Here is a 27389-nt window from a genome sequence, read left to right on the forward strand (position 1 = left end):
AATCACTTTTATTATGTAGGCAGTTTCTGAGTTGGAAGGGAGGACTAGTGACCGAGAAGCCGTAGGGATAAATTCAGACCTGGTGTAAGCATATGAAGCATTGCTGAAGTCAGGGGAGTCGTGACCAGTTACAGCAAAGCTGAATTGGACTCCTGAGTTTTGCTGAAGCGGCTTTCACGTGAGAATAGACAGGCCAAAGGTGAGCCATCTATCTGAAAGTCCTTGAACTTCAGATTAGTTCAGATAAAAGGGAACCTGTACTGCAGTCATCCACAGATTTGGTCTTCATAATACAATTCCTTGATGGAAGTTGTTTTGAAAACCCAAAAGTATTGCTGTATATATGCCTGTGTACTAAAACCAAAAAGACTGCTAAAATTCTACTGTCTATAGGTAGAATACAGAAGATAAAGCAATACAGAGAAGATATAGGGATTAACTTGTCTCAGTCTCTGACTATGTGTGTATATGGATTAATTATTTGCCCTACTGATTCAGGGCCATGTTTAATCATTATGTTCCAGAAAAAAATACTGTATTTGTGAGGGGGCTGAGTGTATGGAAAATATATTATGGCAATACACCATTGTTGAAGGAAACTGTTTATTCCTTCTAGGGCTTACTGAGGAGAGGTCCAGGTCATCAAGTACATAATGCATCAGTGCATTACTTGTGCATTTCTGCCAGGGAATTTTTTTCTGATGCCTAAAAATGTGATTAGATTAAATGAATGTACTACTAACTTCCCTGATGGAAAACAGGAGTTTCTTTTAGCTTCTCTGTAGAAATTGTTAGCAGTGCAGAAGGAAGCCGGTTGAGCCTGGAAAGGGATCTAATACATGAACAGGTGTTCAGATCTTCCACTATGAATTAGCATCGTGCTTCTTTCTGGTGATGGTACACTAGCAAGAGTAATGCTGCACTCCTTTGTAAGTAAACACACACACTGTAGAGGGATGATTATAAAGCAAGATCCTCCACTGGTAAAATGTGTCAGGTACTTCAGGAAGGAAAATATGTAGAGCTTCTGGTAGCCAAATGTGCTCTGACCAATATCAAGCATGCTATGCCATCAAAGGGAGAGCAATACTGAAGGACTGGGTACCTACTGAAGTAGCTCAACTGATGTGTTGCTATAGTTGCAAATGATTCATTTGCTCATAATAATTTCATGAGACCAAGGGTTTGCTCAGAAGAGGAAGAGTTATTACTTCATAAACAATTTCTTATTTGGCTCTGCTGTTTATGGTTTTGAGTCTATGTCTAAAGCATGTGAGAGACAGAATGTTTCTAACTCTTTTCCTTCAACATTTTAACCAAGCAGCTGATCAATGTCTTCTGCTTTGCTATTAAATAGATTTTGAAAAACTCTTCAAACCGTATCAGTCTCATATGCTTATTTAGTTCTTTGAATTTGCCCTCAGCTGGGAATTCTGCAGGCAACTGTGATTCTGTTGTGTTAAACACTTACTTGAAACGTTTCATCCATCATCATTTCTGCTCCTTTTCTGATGCAATGTAGTTTGTGCTTTGTCTTTCTTGAAAACTGAATGGCTGTTAAATTATCCATTTATCTTCTTTCAGATTTGCTGTACGATTTGAGTTCCCTCTATTGGCTGTCTCTTCCACCTTATCTGCCAACTTTTCAGTCTACTTCCTCAGATCTTTATATACATTTCCATACATGACTGCATGTCCTTCGCAACACATTGGGCAGATAATTCTAAATAAGACAGCAACAGAAATCGTAGTATTATGAATTATTCGCTTTTTCTTGCAAATCAGGCTGAAAGCCTTGAGTGAAGCTTAGCTTCACTAAAGTCAATGGCAAATAATGTTTTTTCTATCTTCTCCCATGCATCTCTGTTGATGGCTTGCCCTTTCAGTTAAGACCTTTTTGGCATGACTATCTGAGAAGTAAGTTGAAGTACTCGTTTGAAGAGGAAAAAGTACTTGTTTCTGTTATCTGCTATCTCTTCTTTTAAAGCAATTTGGGAAAACTTGTAAATTCTTAAAACTGCTGATAGTAATACAATGCTTCAACAATAATCTTCCTGAATTACAAAAATTCCAGCAAAAATAATATTCTGTTAATTTCCAAAAGCAAAATGAATCCTTCCCTGCTCTCAAGAAACAGAAAAAGAGGATCGAGATCTTTGTCCCCATTGTAAAAAAACATGTTTGTGATGCTCTGAAACCACCAGAACTATGTCTTTTCATGTTACACTGTGAAATAGTGACTGACTTAGAAGGGAATTGCAAATAAAAGCATTTTTTCTTCTTTTCCTAGTTTTTCTTTCTTGTAAAAGTCTTCTTCACCTTTTCTCTCTGTTAATACAAAAGTGGCAGAAAACAGTTCACTGATGCTTATTCCGTTACTGGAAGCTGTAATACAGTCATAGTATCAGAGTCTTCAAGTTCAAAAGAAATCATCCTAGGTGGCCTCGTTTAGATTAATCAGTAGACAAGCAACAAGGCAACAAAAGTGCTGAACTAGTTGACTTCCTATTTCAAGGTTACAGAAAGATCCTTCTGCAGTGCCAAAATCTCCTTTCTCTGGGACAAGCCCTTATTCCTAATGTAATCCTTAGCTACCGACTCCGCACAGCACTAGCATTTGGCCTGATTAAGTTTCCTCTGAAGCAAATGTCTTACAAACACAGCAGAATGTGTCGCACCTGCTCTTTCTTGGATAATATTACCCCCTGGATTTCAACAGAAAGTGAGACTAATTTGATCTGCCAGTCTGTGCAGCCTCTGTCCATGGCGTCTCACATGCTGCATCCTGAGCCTATCTGCCTTACTAATCCTTGTCAGCCAGGCAGTCCCAGGAAACATAGATGCATTATCTCTGACTCTGTGTCCAAATCCAATGTCAGAAATAAGCCCTGCCAAAAGTGTACATCTTTATGGTATTCTTTAGGATCTATTGAAAGTTATCATGTTCTTCCTTCAACATGCTACAAAGGAAAAGCTGATTTCAATGAGAATCACACAGAGCTGATCAAATTGCTTCCTATGAACACATTTTTCTGAATAGCTTATGCCTGGTTCCATTTTTCTTTTTTTAAAACATTTAATAACTTCTGAATGTATTTCAGGGAATGTCTATATATTGCTCACTGTGAGTGAACAGCTCACTGCCTAGTGCTATCCCTGCCCCCTGACTAGATGCAAACTTAAAAATAGAACAGCAGTGCTCTGACTTCTGTACCAACAGTCCCAGATATGGGTGAATGGTGGGTACAGCAAGCCATTTCCAAAATGTTCATACAGCTAAACTCTTCCTTATTAAATAATTTAAAGAGTTTTTAAATTCTGACTGTATAGAGAGGACAGAAATATCTGAAACAAAAAGTAATTGTTTTGGCTGCGTCCAGCGACTCTTGCCTGAGTGAGGACTATTGCACATGTTTTGTTCTGGAAAAGGACTTCTAGAGGAGTGGTCCAGACCCCGAATTTCTTCTACAATATTTCCTCATATAAAATTGTAGTTGAAGCAATGAGGGAAGGGGGGTAGAAGCAGTAACCGAGGAAAGGCTGTGTCAGGACATAGCAGTATAAGCACGATTCTTAAAGCATACCTTTTCCTCCTTCTCTGCAAAGGAATATTAAAAGGTTAATCTCCTGCTTTGTAATTGTAACTACATAATACACTTGTGGGGAAAAAAAAAATCACTGTTTGTGCATAGGCACTTCCAAGTCATGTATCAAAGTCAACTCTTGAACCAGAGAAATTAAAAGCACAGAGGTAGCCATGATTGTTGGAGGTTTCTGTGTATTTTTTCTATGCTTTGTAGGGGCTCTACCATTTATGATACCCTGTGCATTTCATGTATGTTTACAAGCAGAATATATGCTTTTGCAGCTACCTCATTGTATCTAAAGACAGAAATCTAAAGATAGATTTAACTACAAGGCCAGACATTGTCTTCTGTAGGAAGACAGGCATATTAGAACTCTTGGAGTTGTAGAGTGATTAGATTTCTTTCTAAGTACGTCAAACAGCATGATAAAGAAGGACTTTGTCCCTCCACATTCCATTCAAAATATTTAAAGTACTTGCTAGGCCAAACATAAATGTTTCTACTCTTCCCAGATTCCCCCTAGAATCCTGGATGGAGTAATGCAAATTCACCTCTGTAGATACTATTATATGTTTAAAGCTCTCAATACCCAAGAAAATCTTGAATAGCACTAAAAATAGCACTAAAATGGAGCAGTTCAATGGAGCACCAAGGTAGAGGTGAGCAGGGCAATCTCAGGCACGCATAAGTTGTAAAAGCCATGAGCTTCTTTATCTTCCACAAAGCCATCTCCCTTAAATTTAAATAGCTGCTGTCATTGTCACTGACTACCTGACTATGTATTTATCTGCCCAGAAGCAGAGTGCATGGCCTTTGGCCCTGCTATTCATAGTGTTACTGTCTCTGCCTAACAATGCTGTGAACAGAGCTGGGCTTCTGTTAGCATCTTTTGTTTGACGTGAATTGCTGAAGCTTTGATGTTATTTGTGAGAAAAATAATGATTAAAAAGAGTAAGATCTTCACTTTCCTATTCTGTCTGCTCCCCACAGAGAAATCTAATCTGAGTTGGGAAAAATCTGTGGCTGATTCTGCCTTAGGTATATGCAAACCATGAAGTTCAGGACAGAAGTCTGTCTGTGTTGAACCTCTTAGCATCTCTGTACTGGAGGGTCAGAGAGGTAATTTCTTCATGATCAAAAAATTCTGTTTCTGGTTACACAAACATGTACGTTCAAATAGGTACAGAATACTCTGTGTGGTGAACACAGCTGTCAGTGAAGCCACGGTGCTTTATTTTCAGTGGGATGTCTTAGATTTTCTGCCTTAATTGCATATGCTTCCCCTTTATAGAACATTCTAACAAAGAAAGGGGATGATTACTTCATGCTGAAGCTGCATTAGTAGATTTGAAATGCTCTACAGTTCAAAAAAATGCATTTTTCCTTAGAAATTATTATTCTAATAAGCTTGTTTCTCATCTCTGCTGATGAATGCTTTTCTTGCTGGCATTTTTGAATGAAGAGCAAGTGTGATGCAGTAAAGCGTAACTAAAGCCCCTAAAATCAGAGCTTCAGAGTAAATGGATGGCTGTTCAGCTACTCAAGGCAAAAACTCCACTGTCACATAAAAATACTCTGATCAGTGATTACTACAGTAACAAAAAAGTAAATTCAATAAAATTATAATGTCCCAAGTGTAATAAAAAGCAATGAACAAAAAATTGGGAAGGTTTTATCCTCACAAACCTTTGATCGCCAGCGTGAGGGGAAACAGATTTGATTACTAAGGTATTTTGAAATTGGAGGTGGCTTGATTCCCACATTGAGCAGCAGATGTGGGAGAGAGCAAGGGAGCACAGTCATGGCTTGCCTTGTGCCGAGAGCAGTCAGGCTTACAGAGCAAATGTAAAAAAGTTTTGGATTTAGACACTTGGATATGGGAAATATAGCTGTGCATAATTCCTGGATGGTTTTTTTTTATATATACCCAGCTATCATTATATATCTATATTCAGCTTCAAGCTCCACATTTGCTTATGATGTAGCATGTTTTGTATATCTTTGACCTTTTTTCTTCTGGGTTGGCAGGCATTCCAAGGGGCAGTCAAACAGGATTGCTAATGGAAGCAGCACAGATCTCAACGATTTGCTGTCACTCGTAAACCTTCCGACAGAAAGAGGCCAATCAGGAAACAGTTCCATCCAGGTAAGCAGAGGGATGTGATACACATTTCCCAGTAAAGGAGACTCACTATCCTTTACTTGGAATAGGAGCTGCACCTCACAGTGAGTTGTCTTGAGCTACTTTAAGGAAATGCAGAGAACAGAGCAGATGTGTAAGGAGGAGGTAGAACCAAATTTCCCCAAAGAATGTTTCAGAATGGAGAAAAAAAAAAAAAGGCTAGAAGGCTGTAACTCTGGTATGTAGCCTAGCTCTTACACTTGGACTGTGGAGAAGATATGGTTTGTTATAGTACTGTCAGCAGCATTGGGTGGTGTTAGACCGCTCCTGGAAGTCTGGGTTGTGATGTTCCTTCTCTGTTGCATGTTTCTGACATCCACAGCTGCCAATAGCCTACACCTGGGAACTACTCTGAGCAAAGAGAATTTCAGGGGACTCTGCTGATCTGTCTGACTTTAACAGGAGTTGCCAGCATTCACTGGTTGCTGGGTCTCTCTCTACAGTGTGGGTGTCAAATAACTCAGAGCACAGCATTAGGTCCTGCTGTAGCAACTGTGTCTGTATGGACACATGCATTCCCCACAGAGTTCCCTTCAGGGTTCTGGATACTAAGATCTAACCACACAGATTCAGGACTTCTGATCACTAGTATGGAAAAAACCTATATGCAGAAGCCTTGATTTTGTTCTCTATGGTTTAATGTAATTTTGTCATCAAAATAAGTGTCAAATGCTTATTTCAAACATACGGTTCTTATAAGCACTATGCTAGTGAGCTATATAAGTACCACTAAGATTTTACTAATTTGTCAGCTGCCACTCTGCCTCTTTATGCTGCATTTGTAATGATGTAACCCATTCTCTCCCCACATGCAGTCCCCACAACGTATTACAATGGCGAGAATTTTAAAGACTGTATCAGGAAGGAAAAAAAAAGTATCTGGGACTTAGCCATAGTTGTAGTGTTCAGCTGGCCCTAAACAGGGGATTTACAATGCCTGAATACACTGCTGATGTGATGTGTATTGAGGTTTGATTAAGCTGCATATGAAAATTAAAACTTGGCTCCACAGCGAAGAGAGAATCTCCCGCAGCGTGATACTATGACATCAAGTTTTCTGTTTACCCCTAAGGCTGGTGCTGCAATGACTTCCAGGTTTGATGGTGTCTCTTTTTTAAGTTGTTGAGCAGCAGGCTAATAGCTGCACAGCATGATGCAAAGACAGCAGAAAGCAGGGAAATCAGATGTGAATATATTCCCCAGAGATCTCCTGCTAAGATGGAGCTAACTAACCAGAGCTTTAGTGCTCAGATGTAGTCTTCTCATGCAGAGGATGGGCTGATTATCAGCTCTTCCTGCTTTATTGTACATTTTTGGATTACAGATGCTATTACAAATCATGAATTCTGGTATAATATGCATTCTAGTGCAATATGAACTATTATATTGAAAGGAACACCACAAGAGTTTTTTGTCCGAAGTCAGTTCTCCCCATATTATCCAAAATGATTTTGGTATTTTAAAAATACAGGTTTATATTCTTCTTCTGTGTTTGCTTTGCCTTAATTGTTTGGAAGCTGGAGGTTTAGTTTATTTCATTACAACAAAGACCCACCTAAGAAAGGTACAGGATTTACTGGCAAAGCAGCAGCCCACCTCGCTGTGTACACAAGGGCATGTTGTCCATGTCACACAACAGGAGCTGCCTTTGCTGCTGGGCACCCCCTTCATTATTGCCACCATGGCAGCCTCAGATCCCACAAGGTACAGAGGGGCAGGGGAAGCACATCATCCTTCTTGCCTCACACGCTACTGGTGACATATCTGGTCTATAAAATGAAAAGGAACTGCCAATCCATTTTTGTTTGTGTGCAGGGAAGCTAGTCCATCAGTTTAATGTTACCATGGGAGCTGGTACCTGCTTCCCAGCTCTTGGCTTTGTATCATCACTGACCTGCTCATTGCTTGGAGATGTGAGGCAGTTTAGGGTACAGAGGTAACAGGGAGGACATGTTGCAGTTCCCCAAAAAAGCCTAGTGAGAACATCCCCATGTTTTCTCAGGTATCAGTGGCCAAACTGGCAGTCTTTAGTGGCATTTCACTGTTTCATTGAGTAAGAGGAAGACTGGCTGACACAGTTACACTGACGGTTAAATAGTTCTATAGTGTTATTTTCCATTTACCATCCTGCTCGTGTAGCTCTGCTTTCTATACAGATAAGAGAGAAAAAGTTAAAATGGCGAAGCATATGTTATGCAAGTCAAATTCTGAAGCTGGTTTAATCCAAAAAGAGAGAAGCATTATTCTGTTCATCTACTGCCTTAATAAAGTAGTACTTGAGAGCTTATACACCCATGCAGTCAGTGTAGGAGCATGATTAAATGAGTAAACTCCAAGTTAAACAGCACACAGGTTAAACCACAAATCATTTGTCACTGACCTTAAAGGCTTGGCCTAGAGTGCTCCTGAACAGTTTGGAAAGGAGCCAGAAGGGAGTGCAAAGGCTCAGCCTCGAGCTTCCCTTTGGGCCACACATACTCAGAGGTCTGACAGCAGCACCTAAGAGGCTGTCCATCTGGCACCTCTCTGCAGAGCACTCCACACCTTGCCATGATGAAAATCAGTTTGTCTCCAACAAAATAAACAGGTGCCCTATCAGCTTTTACAACTTAGAGTAATATTGTTTACAGATATTACCACCTTCAGGGAATCCACAGTTTTCTGCATAGAATTCAGACTTTTGGTAAAGTCGAAGAAAGATAAGAGTTCAAATAGCCTTCAAGGCTGTAAGCTAACTCTTTTTCCCTGGAGACGCAAGAACAATCTTCTCTGGACTCTACAGGAGCAGTAAGTAAAATTTACCTCATACAATGGCATGCAGATGCTATCAATCCACTCAAGCTGCAACCTGGGTAGTTCATCTTTCCTGTTCCGATCAAAAATGGCCTGAATTGAGAAGGGAACAAAACTGTCATGCTTTATTACACTGGAGTATTTTACAGACACATAATCCAGCACTTTGGAGCTACGATCAAATTCTCACAACCAGAATCATAATCAATATTTGCAGCAGTCTTCCTACTGCTTTGTCTGCATGAAAAATAGACTGTTTATTTTCAATTCTGTTTTGAAATTTGTAGGCTGAATGTATTTGGATTTTATAATTCTGTGATGTAAAATAAATACACTATAGTTGGAGTTGAGCTGGTAAGAAACCTCCTGTAGAAATGTTAAGTAGATACCTTTGCACACAGGGTTTTCCAGCTCAGCAAAATGAACAGTGATGGATATGGGCTGGCTCCCTCCCTCCCAGTTACAGACCCTTTCTGCAGAACCAGCCCTGTCTGTGAATCCCAAGGGTGGGGAATCAACAGATCCATTTTGGGAGCAGTTACCAATTTGTTCCTCTGGAAACAGCGTAATACATGGCTCACTGCACTGCCCTACAGAGGAAATTAGACAGACTGAAGACTATGTTTAATGAGGCTCAAAGGAGACGGGAGAAACCCGGTTCTGCAGAGTCTGAACGTTGAGTTGAGTTTCCTCCATTCCTCAAGTAATCTCTATTTGAGATTACTTGGCTCCATCAGCTTTCCATCTACAGGATTTTAATCCTCCTTCTAGTGGCCCATCCACACCATTTACTGATACTGAATGCCTTGGGTTTTGTTTTTTTTTTTTAAACTCTCTGAGTATGCCAAGATTTAAATCTTTGTCTTTTTCTGTGGAAAGTCTGTTCTTACTCTGGGCCCATCTCCTCAAGGTTGACATCTCTTGAGAAAATCTACCTTCCTTCTCCACCTTCTAGAAACTCTGGACTATACATATTACATTACATTAAATGTCTGGTTTATTTCTTCGTATTTGTAGCTTGCTCTTTCTGACATACACAGGTATCACACCGTGTACCTAAACAAGACCAGGAGGTAAGTTTCAAGGACTCTCTGATCTTAAATGGGAATCATGGATTTGATTTTGGAAAATTCTGCATTTTCTATTCCAATAATTTTGAAAAATCCTGTAATTTTCAGATTTTTACAAGCACAACATGAGAAAAAAAACCTTGAGTTAGAAGAGAATATCACATTATCTTGATGACTTAACAACTCTCATTTAACAATAGCAGCAATACCTATCTAGGTGGCTTGTCACAGTGATATGTCATGAAGTACATCAGGTTTGACCTTGTTCAAAAATTCCTCATTACTGTGGTAAAACTCGGCATGACTTTGACTCTCGGCCATCAACTGTTAGAACTGATGAACATTTTTTTCACATTGTGATTATCTACTGGCCTTATCTCCCAACATAAAACACTTAATACATCTGTTTACTGGATTTTTTTGAAATTGTGAAGGGCCGAACAGAGAGGAAAATCTTTCAGGATGTATGGCTTCAAAGTATCCTATGTGTGGCCCACAAATTACTGTATTCCTTGGTGCAAGACTGTAGAGTCCAAAGGAAGAGTGAGAGGGCTCCTGTGATGGAGGAAATACTAAAGATATTTATAGCAATACACTCTTCTTTCCCATCTGTCTAGGCTGTTGGATGCAGATGTTCAGAAGACATGAGTCCAGAAGAAAGCTCTGGCTTTTTTCTTTCTCTGCTCTTCTACCAAGTCTACAGTATGTCCCAGGTGTAGATGTAATACCACCTCAAAATAATTCTTAAGGTTGCTGGACCTGGGCCATTTGCATTGGAATTCATTGCTACTTGAAGACAGTAACATTAATGTGTGTGTTGAAATGAAATTACTTCCTAGTATTATTCTTATTCCTTCGTTAGCATGAGAAAAACACTTTGCAAATTTTACATACAAGGCAGGAAAGGCATTTATATCTGTATTATCTGGAATGGTACTTGCAGTTATTCAGGGCTAGATTTGGTCTCAGAATTGTGAATACCATGACTGACTGATTACTCTTGTACTGGACTATAGCTACTATTTTTTCTGAGATGTACACACAGAAACTACTGTAAGGAAGAAATTCATTAGTGTCCCAACCTCTGTCAATATGCAAAGTGAAAAGCCATTTATTTTATCTGAGCATTATTTATTACAAACTTGCTAACTTTGACTCCATTACATCACTGCAGGCTCATGAGGCAAGTATTATCAAAGTGAGAACAAGTCTGAGCCACTGGAATGGTCTTTTTATTTTTTGGAAGAAAAAACATATATGTGAATAGCTTGTAAGTTAGATTCTTTAGAATATTCTGTTACCCTTCTCATGTTGCCTCCAGATAACAGCTTGTCAACATTTTGAGGTATTTAATCTGGATAAAGATTTCTCTTCAAATTGTTCATGAAAATCTTTATGAAACTTTTTTCTTAGTTCTTGTTTAACACTTTATACCCATCTGCCTATATTCCACTCAATACCAATTTATCCTTTCAATCACAGTGATATATTTAGTAGTATACCTACAGAAATGCTCTTCAGCATTTGATACGTCAAATAACGCAGATAAGACAGCTGCAGCATAAAGTAAATCTGACAATTTTGATTTTCGTTAAGTAGCTGGTGATTTTTCATTTGAATACTGTGTGTTAAAAACAGTATCTTGCTTTGAAAATTAACTGAGAGAATAACCTTGGGAATAGGTAAAGAAAATGGGAAAAAGGGCTCAATGCAAAAGTGACTGAATTGACTGGAGAACTTTTATACGTGGCTCTAAATGCATGTCCTTATTGTACAAAGCTTTTATTTATCCCAAGAATTTTCTTTACATACAAAATACAGTTAGTTTTTCTGAATGAACCCAATGATATTTTCTTACCCTATTCAAGTTAGTAACTATTTCAGAAATGATAAAAACTTACTGAAGGGGTGAGTTTGAGTTCAGATCTTTCTCTGTCTCCTTGTTCAAAGAACTCACTGGTTACCAGCTCAGCTGCCTAAAACATAAATCATGATAAAGATTAGAGCTCTTGCTACATAATTTTTAGGGTAATGAGTTCTTGCTCAGACCATAACTTCAGCCTGTGCTGAACTGTAAAGAAGTGACCAGCCCTCCTCACATGACTGCTGTCAGGCACGGGTTTGTGTAGTTTTCAGGACTGGGCATACAGCTGGTATAAACAGCCGTAATCACTGATAAGTACACTTATCCCTTTTTGATAGGGAATTGACTGGGGGAATTACACCACAATGTTGAGATAGCTCTCAATGCAGTTATATGCAACTTACTCAAATATTGAGAACAGTACAGAAAACTATAGCTGTTTCTTGGCATCCACAATTACATCTGTGAAAATGCTTTGTAAAATGTGCAAGAACTCTCTGGGTATTTACAGACTGTTGCCCTATATAAACAACTTAATTAACCAGTAACCCCTGTTGTCTTAATTTAATGTGACATCATAAAGGTTTTTTCCCCACTAGGCTTTACTTTTTTTTCCCTGTGACTGTCATCACGATAGGATCTGAATATCTAAATATGAACTTATATTGTGGTTATCATATTGAATCAAAATCAAGAACTGCTGGGCTGGAAGTTGGAATGCATCTTTCTGACTTTTGTGAATTAAGATGTTCTATTCACAGCAGCGGTTTGTGCTTCTCAGAACACAAGATTTAAAAACAAGATCAGTTATGGAAACAACAGGAATTTTAGGAAGTCAAACAGCGAGCAATCCTCATATAGTAGCCTTTACATAGCATATTCTTGCCATGTGGGGGGCTTTGAAGGTAGGCACATATTACATTTGAGATGCAAAAGAAGGAAATTGATCTATTGAACGGCATTCAGTTCCTAAAGCTCCTGTCATGCCTGCTTATTGATTTTAAGTGTTTTCAAGCTAGGAAATGATTTCATAACACCAAGGCACAGGAGGGTGAACTAAGCAGTGAATCTGCACTTCATAAAATATCAAAATTTCTTGCTCTAGCAACTGCACGGTAGCTAACATTCACAAATCCTAAACTTGTTACAGTTGAAATAAGGAGTACCAAAATAAATTGGAAGTAGGTGAAGAGATGTTATAATGTATTCTTAAATCTTGAGCCAGGCTATCCTACACTTTGGAACTTTGTAATGTGTGCAGTCCCAGCGCACTAACAGAATTCCGGATCAATGCTCCAGGCAGAGGAATAATTTAACAACTTGGCAGCAATTAAGGGTTTGCCAAGTGTATTGTGTAAAAATAATCAAGACATAATCTGACCCCTGTCTCTTACTGCTATTCTGATCCTGCTCTTCTTGTGCCCCTTTCCCTCTTTTGTCTGTTTCTATCTTCTCTTCCTGAATTCTGCCTTCTTACATGTAGCCTTTATTCCCTTTGATTCATGTATTTTAATCTCTTTCTCCCTGGATTTTCATGGTTTTTTCCTTTCGTCACAGTTAAGGTTCAACTATTTCCTGGTTTCCCTCTGCAGACTTAATAGCCCCTCTGCTTAACAGGTAACATTTCAATCAATCCCAGACAGGATTTTTCAGTATAAAGTAAACCTATAAACTACGCTGCAGGGGAATTTTCACCAGCAGACCTCAAAAGCGGTAAGGATAACAAAACAGTTTGCCAGAGACTTCAGCGCCAATTCAGCACCATAGCACAAAGACTGACAACATGGAAAACAGACCCTAGCTGACATCTTGGCTGTCAAAGAAATTAGTGAAGCTAACTGAGTTAAAGAGAAAAAATGAGGAGAGACTGCACGTGCTGCAGCTGTGGCTAGGTGGCACTGAAAAATCTAGTGACTCACTTTCCCACTGCAGGATATGAGCAACTTCCCCGATTTCCATGTGTGGTGACCATAAACAGCCTTAGAAGGACTATCTTTGTAGTCTGCTTATAAAACCAAAAAAGACTCGTCTGACAAAATTGCAAGCTGAGCTGAAGCCCTCACCACATAAATGCTTTTTTACTGAGTTCACGTGCATGTAACTTTCATCAAGTCCCTTTCAGGTTCTTGTTACTTCCTTGTCCTTCATCCAAGAAATCTGGCTGCTCCTGCTCACTAGTTCTCTGGTCTAGCTTCTCTTTTTCACCCCATCTGTTAAAGTCAAGCTCCCTCCAGGTGCTTAGCCATGCTCAGCTGCGCTAGTGTATCTCCTATTCCCTTTTTGATGCTGTATATTCCTCCAAAACCCTACACAGCCAGCCTTCTATGAGCTTGTTCTGGACCTCAGTAAAGGACAGAGAATTATTAGCATGGATACAGAAAGTATTAAGGATGGATGCTGAGTAAGGAAAGATGCCTAGAAGAGGGAAAATCATCTGGTAAAGGACAAGACTTTTGGGACAGGTTGCTTTCTCACATTATAATTGTTTGTCAATGCTGGACCCAAGTTTTACGTATATTTCTAAAGAGTCTACTCAGCAGAAGTCTGAATTTTTATTTGTTAGTTTCTGAGTAGAGGATGCTAAAGAAGGCTCTATACTACAACTGCAGCTTTTTTCCATCGGTGTTGAGAAAAAACATTTCTCTTATAATACTGAAGATTTTATGTTAATCCAAGTTTGCAGTTCATCTGCTGGTTTTTTTGGTTTAGGGAAGATTCTGCCCCTACCAAGGAAAAATCTGGGACAAAACAAGCAAGCACAGCTTAATGTGGCTAACACTTCATTTAATTCATCCATTTTTTTAATATGGATTTAAAAGGTTAATAAGAGGAGAGGTTGTAAAGCCAGATCTCTTCAGGTACCTACATGCTGCTCACCAGCATGTGTACATGGAAAGATTATGCAATAAACCATTTCTCGCAGAAACCCCCTGCTATTTTTTTATAGCATTAATACTGCTGTAAATTGATTCCAGTTTTGGTCCCTTGTAAGCCAGGGCCCTGGGAATATTGTCCCACCAGTCCCGCCTCCTCCCAGCCCTGCTATTAATCATGACTTGCCTGTCTTGAAATCTCCCACGGTTTGGTCACAGCTCCAAGGTCACAGGCTGTCATTAGCATTGATCTGAAAAACAGAAATGAACAATACAAGCTGAATCAACCTTTGTTGGATTTCTAAACAACTCCGCTCTGGATGCATAAATAAATAATACATATATAAAACGTCAGCCCTGGCACCTTCTTTTCCTCCAGAAAAGAATGACATGTTTGAAACCTCAGCCATCAGCACAGCTTTTACATCACAATTGTGCCTAGGAAGCCTAATGTGTTGCAGGTCATCAGATGATGAATTTTGGTATTGTGCATTGCACACTAGAAAAGAAATGATATTGCAAGGAAGGAACTGCTAATTTTGCAATACTTATAACACTACTTACATTAACACCTATAATATACTAGAAAGCATGTGCTTCACATGATATAGGTAAGGGTATTATTACATAATAACACCTGCAAACTGGATTAATTTATATGCCTATTTGTAAGTGACTGCTGTAGCAAGAGAACCTATAATCACAGGAGGCATCCCAGACACTGTTTAAGCAGTTTCTATTGCTCATCTACAATAAAAATTTAAGATTTACTATGAGCTATACTGTTCCACTGTAGTTTAATACCTAGCTACTACCATGTTTTATATGCATTAGGAGAAAGAAACCATTCAGCTGTAGAAAGCGTTTATGTACAGTACATGATGCAGATAAAAGTCTAAGAAAGTTTAAATGAAGAACAAGGGCACTGAAAATGAAGCATTGAATATATTGCCCGAATCTAAAACTAGGAATGGGTGAAATGATATGGAAAATAGAAAATGGCCAATATTTTGGTCAAAAGACCAAAAGGAAACAGAATTTTAATGAAATTTCAGATAAAATGAGACATAATCAGGCATGCATATGCAAATGCATACATTTTATTGTTTCAAAAATGTGGTGTACTCAAACCACCCACAATGTCTGAGGTTCTTAATAGGATGCATTCTCAGATCATTCTTGAGGGCTAAAGAGTACTGTGTATCTGCAAATTCCTAGGTACAGGCTAGAACAGCAAAGAGAAGCATGGCCAGTGAAAGAAAACAGCTGAGGGAGGGAAACAGACAAGAAAGATTTTTGTGTCCTGAGGCAGAATATTGATGCTTTCTGGAGAAAGAACAGAAGAGCTGAGTGGTAACTGGTGAGGCTGGGAGAAAGGGAAGAAAACATGACAGACTGTGAAGGCAGAAACAGGAATGGAGAAGGTGAGGTCACACTGATTACATCCCTGCTGTTTGGTAATGTTTAGAAATCATACCGTATATTTCATATCATGGATCATATTTTTAAAACAAGCTACCTCCTCTTGTAAATCTAAGACTTCACGATATGTGAAATTCCTGAAATAAATATGGTTACACTTTAAAATAACCAGAAAGCAAGGAATAGTAGTGCTCACCGAAATACTTCTCGGTGGTTTTTTATATTCCAATCATAACCACCTTTACTGACAAGTTCAAAAAACTCGGTCCTCCTCCTGCAACAAAACAGATTATCAGAGAAGGAAACAAGACACTTCCAGGGCAGTACTGCAGTAGAAACACAGTTCTCTGGATGATATGAAATCATTGCACCTCATGTATTATTGTTAAAGTCGTTACACTGACAGTCCATTTAAGCGAAACATACTAATTTCCGAACATGTTCTATAAATGTCTGTTATCAATGTCAGAGTTGCCTAGTAAAAGTAATAGTGTATTTATGGTCTCCACAGATAAGGAAATAAATGGTACCAAAATGTTCAGTCTTCCATGGAAGCATGAAATGTTCAACTACAGCAGAGGACAGACAGACAATAGAAACTGCCCTGAAATATATACACACTTCTCTTTACTTGTCCTTGCAAAATGGTTCTTACTTCTGTATCCTGAAGGGTTTTTCTGAGATATGCAATTCCTGTTATTTCCAGCATACAGAACAGACCAGTAAGACACAGGAGCTGCAGATGTCTTGAGACATCTAGTTCTTATTGACTAGAAACCAGGTCTCCTTGCTTGGTCCCATACTTTGTCTTCTGGACTATCTTCCCTATGTCCTCAAAGATGGACAAAACATGAGCCAGAACAGAATGTTTGTTTGGTGCCTTTAAATACCAAAATTCTCACTCATCATAGTCTGTAATTTTTCATGGCACTGAGACCCCAAGTGGCTCTTAATGCATGCAGTGTGACTACACAGTATGAAATAATAGATCCTGGCCCAGATATAACAGAAGTTGAGGTACAAAAATATGGAGCAACTTACCCAGAGTGACACAACATATTAGCATCAAAGCTGGAAAGCAAATACCTATGTTCTGAGTGACAGCCCAGTGCGCCATCTCATAGGGGACTGTGCTATCTCTTTGTCAAGTGGAAATGTAGTTAAATTCCCCAACAGGAGAGAGTTTGCAGTGTCTTTTATTTTCTACATTTACTTCAGCTAGACTGAAATTTTGAGCAGCGACTATTGAAAGCACAGTCTGATGGCAGCCAGTACAGGTTTTACACATGAGGAGATGCACATTTCCAGGAGCATTGCCCTTGATCAATGGACAGAATTTTACGTGGGGCATGTTGCATTATACTGGTCCATGACTATTGTGCATTATATGACCCATCACTCCTACTCTAGGGCCTTTCAATAATGAATTTCATGACAGCAACTAAAATAGGGGGATATAAGGACTACATGATGATATCTAATCCCTTGTTTCCTGAAGTAAGATATAAAAGAATTTCACGTTACCAAATTTGCTGGGACAATGCACTGTTACACATGCAGAAAACAAAATTCAGTTCTTTCACACAAAGTCAAAGCATCATGCCTCCAGTGGAAATAAATACTGCAATGATGACAATTTTAATGGCGAAGAGTAGTTGGCACATAAACCTTACACCAGCCTACTCCCGAGCAGATCATCAACAACTACGTACTAAGAGAGCGAGCAGTGAATTTCTGCATCCTGTATTTCAAGTGCCTAGTCTCACAATACAGAATATGGTGAATTTCATTTTGAAGTATTGGATGTTCTGGGCAATTCATATGTTACTGGACAAAAAACAGGCAAGAATGTTTAAACCTGAAAGCTCAGGAAGATGAGATCCCAGAAACCTCAAACATTCAAATTTAAACTAGACATCCATAAACAGTAACTGAAAACGCAAGTCTCAAGGCCTTATGTCAAGCTGAAAACTTCAAAATAAGAAATCCACAGAGAATTTTTAGTGTAGGAAGGAGTCAACCTGAGGAAAGTGACCATGCATAAGGAAACATTTTAGTGTTTCCTACCAGTTGTTTACACATGGTATCCAAAACGAAGAGGTTTGCTATTATTAAGCAAACATAATATGCTAGGATTTCAGAAATAAACAGAAGTAGAGCAATTCTGGAATGTCTTTGTGTAACATTGACTATGGTTGTATTTTGCCTGGAAGGGAAAGTTGTCTTGCTATATGTAGCAAATCCAGTTGCTCTACAACCCAGTGGCTCAAGACATCATTTGAGTGAATTACGACAAACTTCATTTTGGTTCCATGTTTTAGCTTCTTGTATTATCTACGAGCATCATTATTTAGAATTATCTACTAAAATCAAGTATCTTTTCCATCTGATCTTTCACTGGAAGTAATCTTTTTGTTAGTTTGTAGAAAAGGAGTGCCTTGAGAAGGTCATAAAGCCTTACTCTGCCTGGAGTTTTGCTAGCTGGAGTTTGTGATCATTAGGTTTAGGCATTCTAAGAATACCAATATAAGAATTTCCTTCTCTACAAAAATCTTGAAGATGTAGCAAAATGAATAAGCAAGTTAGGTACTCGTGCAGAAACATCTGTTCACATAGGGTGGCTTTAAGAAGTGTAAATCATCATTTCCAGGGAGTGATTTTCAGGCACTTTTGGAAGTAAAGTAGCATAACAACTACCTGATTAATGAATCATAACACAAGAGGAAAAGATAACTTATCTGCAGAGTTCTGAGTAAAGAGGCCTCATTTGCTAAAAGTTTTCCAATTCATGTAGCACATAAAAATCAATTATGCAAGCAAGGAAGAATAATCTTGAAATTCAGCTGATGTCCCTTTTTGGACATTATTTCTCTGTATTAAAACTAGAAGGACAACTTGACCATGTCGTTTTTCAGCCTAAGGCAGGCAGGGAAGAGAGCTCCATCATGTCTGAGTCTGGCCTGGGTTCCCTCCCAGGGCACGGCTGCAGGATCTCAGCCAGGGAGAGCACATGGGGCTGTGCCAGAGCAGCTGCCCCCTCGCCCCTGCCTCTCATGTCTTCCTTGACAGCACAAAACATTTCTGCAGCACTTGTTATTTGTGGTGAGACAGGAGAACCCGTACTGACACATCCCTGTGGTCCTTGTATCTCACTTAAAGCTGTCAGCAAATTCCCCTGTCATACCAGCCCCCAGATAACAAGATCCTAACAGACAGCTTCAGAAAGAGTATGCTTAAATGGGTTTATTTGTCCTGCTCAGGATTTTCATGTTGTCAAGCAGAAATTTCTTCATAGACTAATGTTTAGAAGTTATTTATAATAAAACTACTAACTAAAGCTCTTAATTATTACAACTTCTCTGAGAACAGACTTGCAGGAAACAGTATCAGTGTGTCTACTGCCAGTACTGTTTAGAACAGCTCATGGCACAGTAACCAAACGTTGAGAAACAGAGACAAACACTACAGCATCCCACTTAGTATTTTTACAATTAAAAAGATACAATGTTGATATAGATAGCTGAACAATTCCAGGGTAAAGAATCTGCCTGAAGTTTTCTAAAAACTTGGTTTGGTATCAACATTCAGCACAGAAGAGGAGCGGAATCCAGGTATACCACCCGCAGAAAACCACGACTAAATGCTACCCAGCACTGCACGCAGTAGGATGCTGGTGGACATCAAACAAAAATTCTGAAGGACGAATTACTGTCAAGACTGGGAAGGCAGTCTGCTGAAACTGCACATCCAACAGCACTTCTCCCTGTAAGTCAGGCAGGCCTGTGCCAGAGGGGGGGATGTCACACGTGCAATGTGACGGTGACACGATGACTCCTCTGACTACATGCATGCTCCCACAATACTGTCTCTGAGAAGAGCTTGCTAATAATGGTATTTGAAAAACATAAAATAGCAGCAACTTGAAATTTACTTAAGAGATCTGATTTGCAAACATGGAAAAGAAAATTGAATGAGAGAGATCCTATTATACTTCTCTTAAATTTTTTAAGACCTATTCTCATGTGATGCAAATTGGCATAATTTGCCTCTAAAAGCAACGTGTATGCTTTCATTACCTCTGCAACTGGGTCTGTAATAAATATATTTCTTAACATGTTTAGAAACTCTGAAATGACAGCAAATAATTCTAAAATGTTGATTTTCTACATGCCTGAAGAAATTACCACAAAAGGGACAGAAGAATTAAGGGACTGAGCTGTAACTGATTCCTGGGATTGCTTTGAAGTATAAGTGAGGATTTCAGTTGCTTTTTGTTGATACAGACTTGGTACACAGTAAAGCACAACTTATTTGGACACTCAAGATGTTTCTATTAGCCTAAAATATACTAAGTATTAGACTAAATCCCTTCAACCACAGCTAAACACTAATTTTTCATATTACGTATCCTTATTGGTATTTAATAGGTCATTAGAGTAAGTTCTTTGAATTTTCATTTGTCAAATACAAGAAATGCCAATACTTACTCAAAATACAGAGTGAGGTCTGTTGCCAATATCGATTGCTTTAGAAGCTGCATAAGGTCACTGTAGTCCTTAGAGGACAAGTTAGCAAAGATGTTGTGACCCTATAATGAAAGAGATAAAAGAGGTAAAGGGCTAGCAATCAATATAGGTTTTTAAAAGGTTTTCTAACACTTTAGTCTACTGTTTCCCTGTAACAGAGGCCTTTTCTGATTCATGGCAAAACTACGACAAAATAATAATGTTAATACTGCTGAGATTACATTGGGGTGGAAGAGTTGAGGACTGTAATCAAGTACCTTGTATGTTTTTCTAAACTCTGCTGAAATTATAGCCTCTTGAGGAAAGATTTACTCTTTGCTCTGACCCTGCACAGACTCAGTTTATGGGGAAAAACTATGGATACATCTCAATCTTTCCTCTTATTAAATGTTTTGGGAAGCTCTGCATTGCAGCTTTTGAGTTGTGCTCCTAATAGATTTATCTGTGCTGCTGCTTGCAGGCACACAAACTGCTGTTAGAGCAGTCAAAGACACTAAATCAGTTTTTCATTCAAAACAGCCCATTTGCTCACTCTGCCCATTACTGCGTTGTCTTACAGTATATACAAGCATTGCCTATGCAGGCTACAGAACCACAACTTTATGCAATTTAAGTGCCCTTTGTAAGCCCAACAGGCTACTTTTTAAGGGATCATGGATTAAGAAGTTGAGAGGTGCTCTATGGCCAGAATGAAAGGAAACAAAATTATTTCATATTGCCGTCTGACAGCAGGAAGGTCCTTTTGTAACCAAATTTCTGAAAACGAAGAGGGACAGAGATTCTATATTTTCTCTGTAAAATCCTAGAGAAAATAAGCTGAAAGAAACAAAACTAATGGAAAATTCTAAATGTAAGCTTAAGAAGTGGTCTTTGTGACATCAGTCACATGTAACTAAATTAACGTAACAAAACATAACAGTACTACACTTTTTTTTCTTTCCTAATCCTCTATAGAATAATGAGGTTTTGCTAAACAGAGTCTTATTTTGCTGGTATTTAGCACTGTAATGCACACATTCAGTATGCACCGCCATCTACTGCTTAGGAAGATTAAAATGCTCTTAAAAACAGAATTTTCCAGCAAAAGGATTGCTATTACCATGAGGGTCTGAGGACATAGATGAGATAAGGTCTGGAGGTAGAGACGGTGTTTTTAATAGATCAGATAACTGTTGGACTAAAAAAAAAAAACCTGCTATACATAAAAGGATGGTCTTCTCTGTGACAATGAAATTATTATTTCTTTTCAGCTAAATACTAAGAAGGATTTGAGAATCCAAGGTTTATTTATGAAAAACAATTTTAAAACCAAAGTACTTGGAAGAAAATAAAGCAAAATGTATTAGGAAAATAGCAGCTCTTACAACAGGGGTAATTTACTGAGTACGTCTGTTATTCTGTAATGTCTGTTGCCTTTCTAACCTGTTTTGTGGTGTATAAAAAAAGTTCAAGATCACTTATACTGAGGTTAGGATGTCAAGAGTAAAGGATAAATAGCTCCTTTGCCCAACATGATAAAAATCTAAAGAAACAATACAATATACTATGTTTCCTTCTAGATAGCAAAGACAGACTACAACATCAACATGAGTAGGTAGGATATAATCTAATTTCAGCTTATTTGAGAGAGGAGACCAACAGCTCAGCTGGTGCAAGTTGGTGTATCTTTAAGCAGATTGGAGGATCCAAATCTGCATTTATTCCAAACTAAGGGGTGTTTTGTTCCATTAGCAAATAGTATCTACTGGATAAAAATCCCATAGAGTTAATTTTCTAGAAATGAGCACCTGGAGAAGAAGCTGCCTGAATGATCGAAGAGGAGGGCCTGCATTTCAAGTAATATTTTATATCTCTGAAAGAAGCTGGAGTAGATTCCAATGAAAAAAGTATTATTTTCATAAATTTCTTGATTTTTAAGCTGAAAAAGATAAAGAAAAGCATATAGACTGACATGAGCTATAAACTTTCAGAGTTGCCTGTGTCTTGAGCCTGTCTTCAGAGACACATTCAGTCATAATGAAGATTTCAGGAACTACAGAAATCACTGTTTCCCAGGAAAGCTTGTTCCAGAGGCTGAACTGTCTCACTGGTTTAGAGAAAAAAATAACACGAGCGAGCCAACCAAACAAACCAAAAAACCAAACCAAACCCCCTTCCTTTTTTCCTATTCCGAACCAGTCTGTTTAACTGTCAAATGCTGCTTTTTCTTATGCTTTTCCCTGGTAGTACAAGGAGCCATTTAATTCCTAGTATCACCTTTTAGATAAGCTAGGCTAGGCTAAGCAGATTGAGCTGTTTAAGTCTCATGCTGGTGCTCTCCGTTCCTATGTCTACTTTTTAAATATAATGGCAAGAAACTGAACACTAAAGCCACAGCCCCATGACTCATCTCTGTGGCACTGTACACAGAGGTAAAGCCATCACCCCATTCCTATCTGTCTGATCACAGGACGTTCCCAGATGCTCTTCAAAAGATACGGCAGATCAGTATATGGTCTCCAGTTGTGCTGCACAAACATTTTTGTTTTTATACACACACTGAATGCATTTTGTAACAACCTATCTGTGTAAATTAAGAAAACACACCCATTGTTTTGTAAGGACTGCGTGTCCATCCTACTTTTCTCACTACACCTCTGGGGTAGTGCATGCTGCATACTGTTATGCGTAAGATATTCTAGGCAAGAACTATGTCTTTATATCTGTCTGCAAAGCAACCAGTGTACTTTGGACAGCAGAATTACTGATACTCATTTTTTTAAAATAATTTAATAGAATTATGCAAAACCATCATAAAAATACTGATTACAGAAAGACTATCAAATAAATTGGTTCAGTAAAGGATGACTGTGATACTCTGAATACAACACCTGTGGGGAAAAGTAAAAGCTTGTTTCATCTGCCTATAAACCACTGAGCAGGATATGTGTAAGAAGGCTGAAAAAAGCTGACAATACAATTAGGATACGTTCTCCTTGTCCCTAGCTGAATAAGACAAACATAATCTCTGGGCTCTATGATCAGCATTTGTTGTTGTTTAATTTTGTGCTAGTTGTGACCTTTGTGGTAACCAATAAATAAACCCTCAAGGAGAGGGCACTGAAAAGGTACTGTGTGTGGTATTTCCTTTCTCCAGCTGAAACGGCCCAACAGCTTACAGCAAGATTAATAATAATGCTTTTGTACCTCACTTTGGAGAATCATGACAGCATGATTGAAATGGTGGTGCTCCAAGGTAGCAGAGGTACCGTAGAGCTGAGCTAAGGCTGATCCGCTCCTGAAACAGAACACAGAGAGTCAACAAATACTGCTCGTCTGCTTACGAAGCATGTTTCAGAAACAATTGAGTAACAAAAGCACGTAGCCACACACTCTGTTTCAGCAACCACACTTAAGACAGTTGACAGGATCAAAATAGTAAGTCAAAGCCAGATACAAGACATTTATGTTCCAGACTTTGCTAAATATCATCCGCTGACTAAAGATTTTCCTGGAACTACATGAAATTTTGTAATGCGACTTTCAAAGCACCTCAGTGACGCAACAGCACTGGCACATTACTGTGCAGTAAAGACAAACAGTAACATCCTTGAGCTAGGACTGGCTGTTCTGCTACTACTTTTTATTTTTAATCCTTAATAAATGCAATGGCTTACAACGGGTGAATACAAACTTGTTTTAAAACTACAACTCTTAAAAACCAAAAAACCCAAACTCTTAAAAAACAACAAAACCCCAACCGCAAATGCAGTGAGGTTGTCTGCATGTAAAATCACATGCTTGAATACTAAGGTAAACAGAAAACATTAAATGAGAGCGTTGAATATAAAAGTAAAGTTTAGCATCTCTTTAGAATGTATTTTCTCATCATGTTTATTGTCTAAAACAAAATTAGCTTCAAAATGGACAGAGCAGGTGAGTTTTCTAAGTTTAAAGAACAAAACTCTACAGACTACAATTATAAAATTGTGAATCACTGGGAGGTGCAGAGAACAGAACTGGATTGTCAGAATAGTTACTGTTCACCATTACTTCACTTCTGGGACCCAGCCTAAAGCGACAAGATAGGTTTTCCTTCCAAAGAAATGAGAATAAGAGATTATGCTAGAGACAAACAGAAAGAGTCTCCTAGGAGCACATACTATAAAACTGCACCATACTGATATTTAATTATCAGAAGCAGCTATATTAGAGAGAAGGATGTCCAGGAAACATCATCCCTAGAGAATGTAGTGTTGAGATATATAACAGAGCTATTTCAGACAACTGTGATATTGCCTCCATCATATACCTCTTGAACTTTCATCACACAGAACAGCAGTATTGAACACTGAAGATAAAATAGGAAAATGTGATGCTTAAATTTATGTCAGGTTGAAGGAATAAATCAAAGCTGCTGTTATGAAAAATACAGCTTCTGTTTTTGGGGATGTTTTATACATGTGTGGTAATGTTCATCTTTTGTTAAATGTCTTCAACAATTTCTTTATGGAGTCGTAAAATGGTAGCCTCCTCTTCGTACCGTGGTGTCAAACAACAAGCGATAGCAGTCTCGTTCTGAAATCTACCTTTAACTCAGCCATCCCCCTGCACAAGAGATATTGTTGTGTAATGTTACAGCGGAGAAGTGGTTAACTTAATCAGAGCCTAAAACGGTCAGGATGTAAATCTTTAGTCTTGTTTTTGTAAATTAGGAACATAAACATCAATCAGCTGAGCTTCCTTCCCATTTGTCTCTCCTTTTTTGATTCTCTTCAAGACTCAGCTGCAAAAAGGCATCTAGCAGTGCTTGGTAACCTTTGCACCATGAGCTCTGTCTGTTGAGCACTGCAATTGATTTTCCTTGCTATGGTGATTGAAGATCCAGACAGTGTCATTGTTTCATTGAGAGTGTACCACAACACCAATAGCTCAGGAAATGGCAGCTTAGCGAGTATCAGAAACATCAGTTTGAGTGACGTTCGCTGAGGCAGCTCCCCGCCCCCCCCCCCCCCCCCCCCCCAATGCAGCTGCCCATGCCTATACACACATTACAGCAGAGTACTTCTGCAAAAGGTAGGAAAAAATAGGCCAGTACAACACGACACCGTCTTTTGAATGTCTTTGGACAACCGTTTGACCAGTTCCCCATCATGCTGGAGGATCAGTAGTAATGCAGAACAGACAAAGCTGAAAATGCATGGTGGGATCTGCAGCACAAGAGAGCTTCCAGGTCTCATATTCTGACTGTAGGGGACCTGGTGAGTTCATAAAACAACATGGGATTTGGAAGTCTCTGTGTCTGACAGCTTTATTTCACAACTTGGCCAGGATGTTGTCTGGGGACATTTCCTGTTGTCTCCTCCAGTTTTCAGGGAACGCAGATTTTTGGAAAGAATCTGACCCTGGTCAAGGGCATTCCCTTGCCACCACAGTAAGAAGAAATTCTTTCAAACCTTTCACCAACCTGCTTCTGCCTGAGGGCAGCAGCCTGGAAAGTAAAAATATATGCAAGTCAGGGCTGCTGAATCAGGTCCCAAGCACCTTGAACAGAATAAAATTCATTTTTAGAATTGAAAATGGTATGGGGAGCAAAATTTCATATAGGTAATGTAAGAATCTGCCTTAGAGATGCAGCTTTGTGTTCTGATGGGTACTGACCACTGCAGGGGGTGGCCAGCCCACTCCTGCCCACCGCAGCAGGTGTCGGAACAGGCTGTGTGTGCTTTGGTGTGTGGGGCAGGCCAGGGAGGCAGCAGTTCTACAGGGCAGGGACCCTGTGCGCTCCACAGCTGATGGGAATGTGGTGAGGCAACGATTCCAGCCACCTGCTGTAGGCAATTTGCATCAGAGCTCCAGCACGATGGCAACAGTTTCATACTTCATAAGCTAGCAATTACTTTCTGTATGCTTCCCTATACTAGTGTGAAAGTTTTTGTGAGCGCATTATTTCGTTTACCCATTTCCTTTTCTTCTTAATAGTTGTACATGGTTTTGCTTAATGCCATGCATTCCAGCCAGCAAGAACAACCCAGACAGTTTCAGTGTTTCCTGGGTTGAATACCAGAATCAATAACAACTGAGCCTGAAAAGATCATAAAGTTTTGGCACCACGTTTCAGTATGTGGTGTCAATTCAACAGTCTGACACAAAGGACAAGCCAGCAATTACCCAAAAGAACAGAGAATGATAAAGATGGATAGTTCCTCACTACATTAGAGAATAAGAATACCTGGCCCTGGTCTAAGAGGCCTGAAATTAATGCTTCATTCCTTATTCTGGGTCACCTCTTGCTCTTCTGTGGAAGAAAACAGAAAATTAAAGTAATAAGAATTAGAAAACTTACTTAGCTTGGAAGGCATTGTTGGTTCCCCTGTGGTCAAGGTCATGACACAAGCATCCCACAATCAAAGCTAAAATTTCAATTTCAGTTAGAATCTCCTGAAATCCTGCAGTCTGAGAGCAGAGGAAAAAAAAAAAAAAAGCAGCTGTAACTATCAGTAGCAAAAGGGATAAGTAATGTTAGTCCATCAAGAAACAGTCAACTTTGTTTTGATACCATGAATGTTTCAGTAAGGAGAAGATAAATGCTTTATTGTCATGTTATATTCCCTGCTGTATGTTAGATGGTTAGCAGAATAGATAACATCCTTGGAGTGATCTGTTATTATCTCTCTGTTGCATTTCCAGCATACTGTTTCTCCACTACCCAGAAGGCATTAAAGACAAAAAAGAGCTGAAAACACACACCAATAACTACACACTGAGACAGGAACTGGAATGTCATATCAGAGAAATAAAAACCAAAATTGATTCCATTTTGAAATTATTGTTCAGAGAAGTGTTTAGACAGATTTCTTCAATCCTGAGATGACCATTTTAGTCAATCCCTACTGTCAGAGATAGCTGAGATGTTAAATCAAAAGACCTAAAAAAGAAGCCAGATAAAACATACTCTATGGAATTGTTATGAACTATTAAGAGATTTGTTATCTGGGACACATGAAATGAAGCAGTGTGACTTAAAGAGGAAATGTTTCAAATGGCATGTTTCTGGTGCAGACACCCACTTGAATTTGGGAAAGAATTTTGA

General features: G+C 38.9%; 1 protein-coding gene across 1 annotated transcript in view; it reads right to left on the reverse strand.

Moving 5' to 3' along the window:
* Positions 1-27389, reverse strand: part of PDE11A (phosphodiesterase 11A) — a 135233-nt gene that overhangs the window by 10023 nt on the left and 97821 nt on the right. Inside the window, exons 13-19 of the mRNA XM_040604409.1 lie at positions 26643-26752; positions 23504-23594; positions 20279-20379; positions 15988-16065; positions 14553-14620; positions 11534-11604; positions 8572-8655 (exon numbers count right to left, since the gene is read on the reverse strand). Coding sequence (XP_040460343.1) covers positions 8572-8655; positions 11534-11604; positions 14553-14620; positions 15988-16065; positions 20279-20379; positions 23504-23594; positions 26643-26752 — 603 coding nt within the window. The remainder of the gene's footprint in view (positions 1-8571; positions 8656-11533; positions 11605-14552; positions 14621-15987; positions 16066-20278; positions 20380-23503; positions 23595-26642; positions 26753-27389) is intronic.

Source organism: Falco naumanni, chromosome 8, assembly GCF_017639655.2.
Source record: "Falco naumanni isolate bFalNau1 chromosome 8, bFalNau1.pat, whole genome shotgun sequence".
In the NCBI taxonomy this organism is placed as follows: Eukaryota; Metazoa; Chordata; class Aves; order Falconiformes; family Falconidae; genus Falco; species Falco naumanni.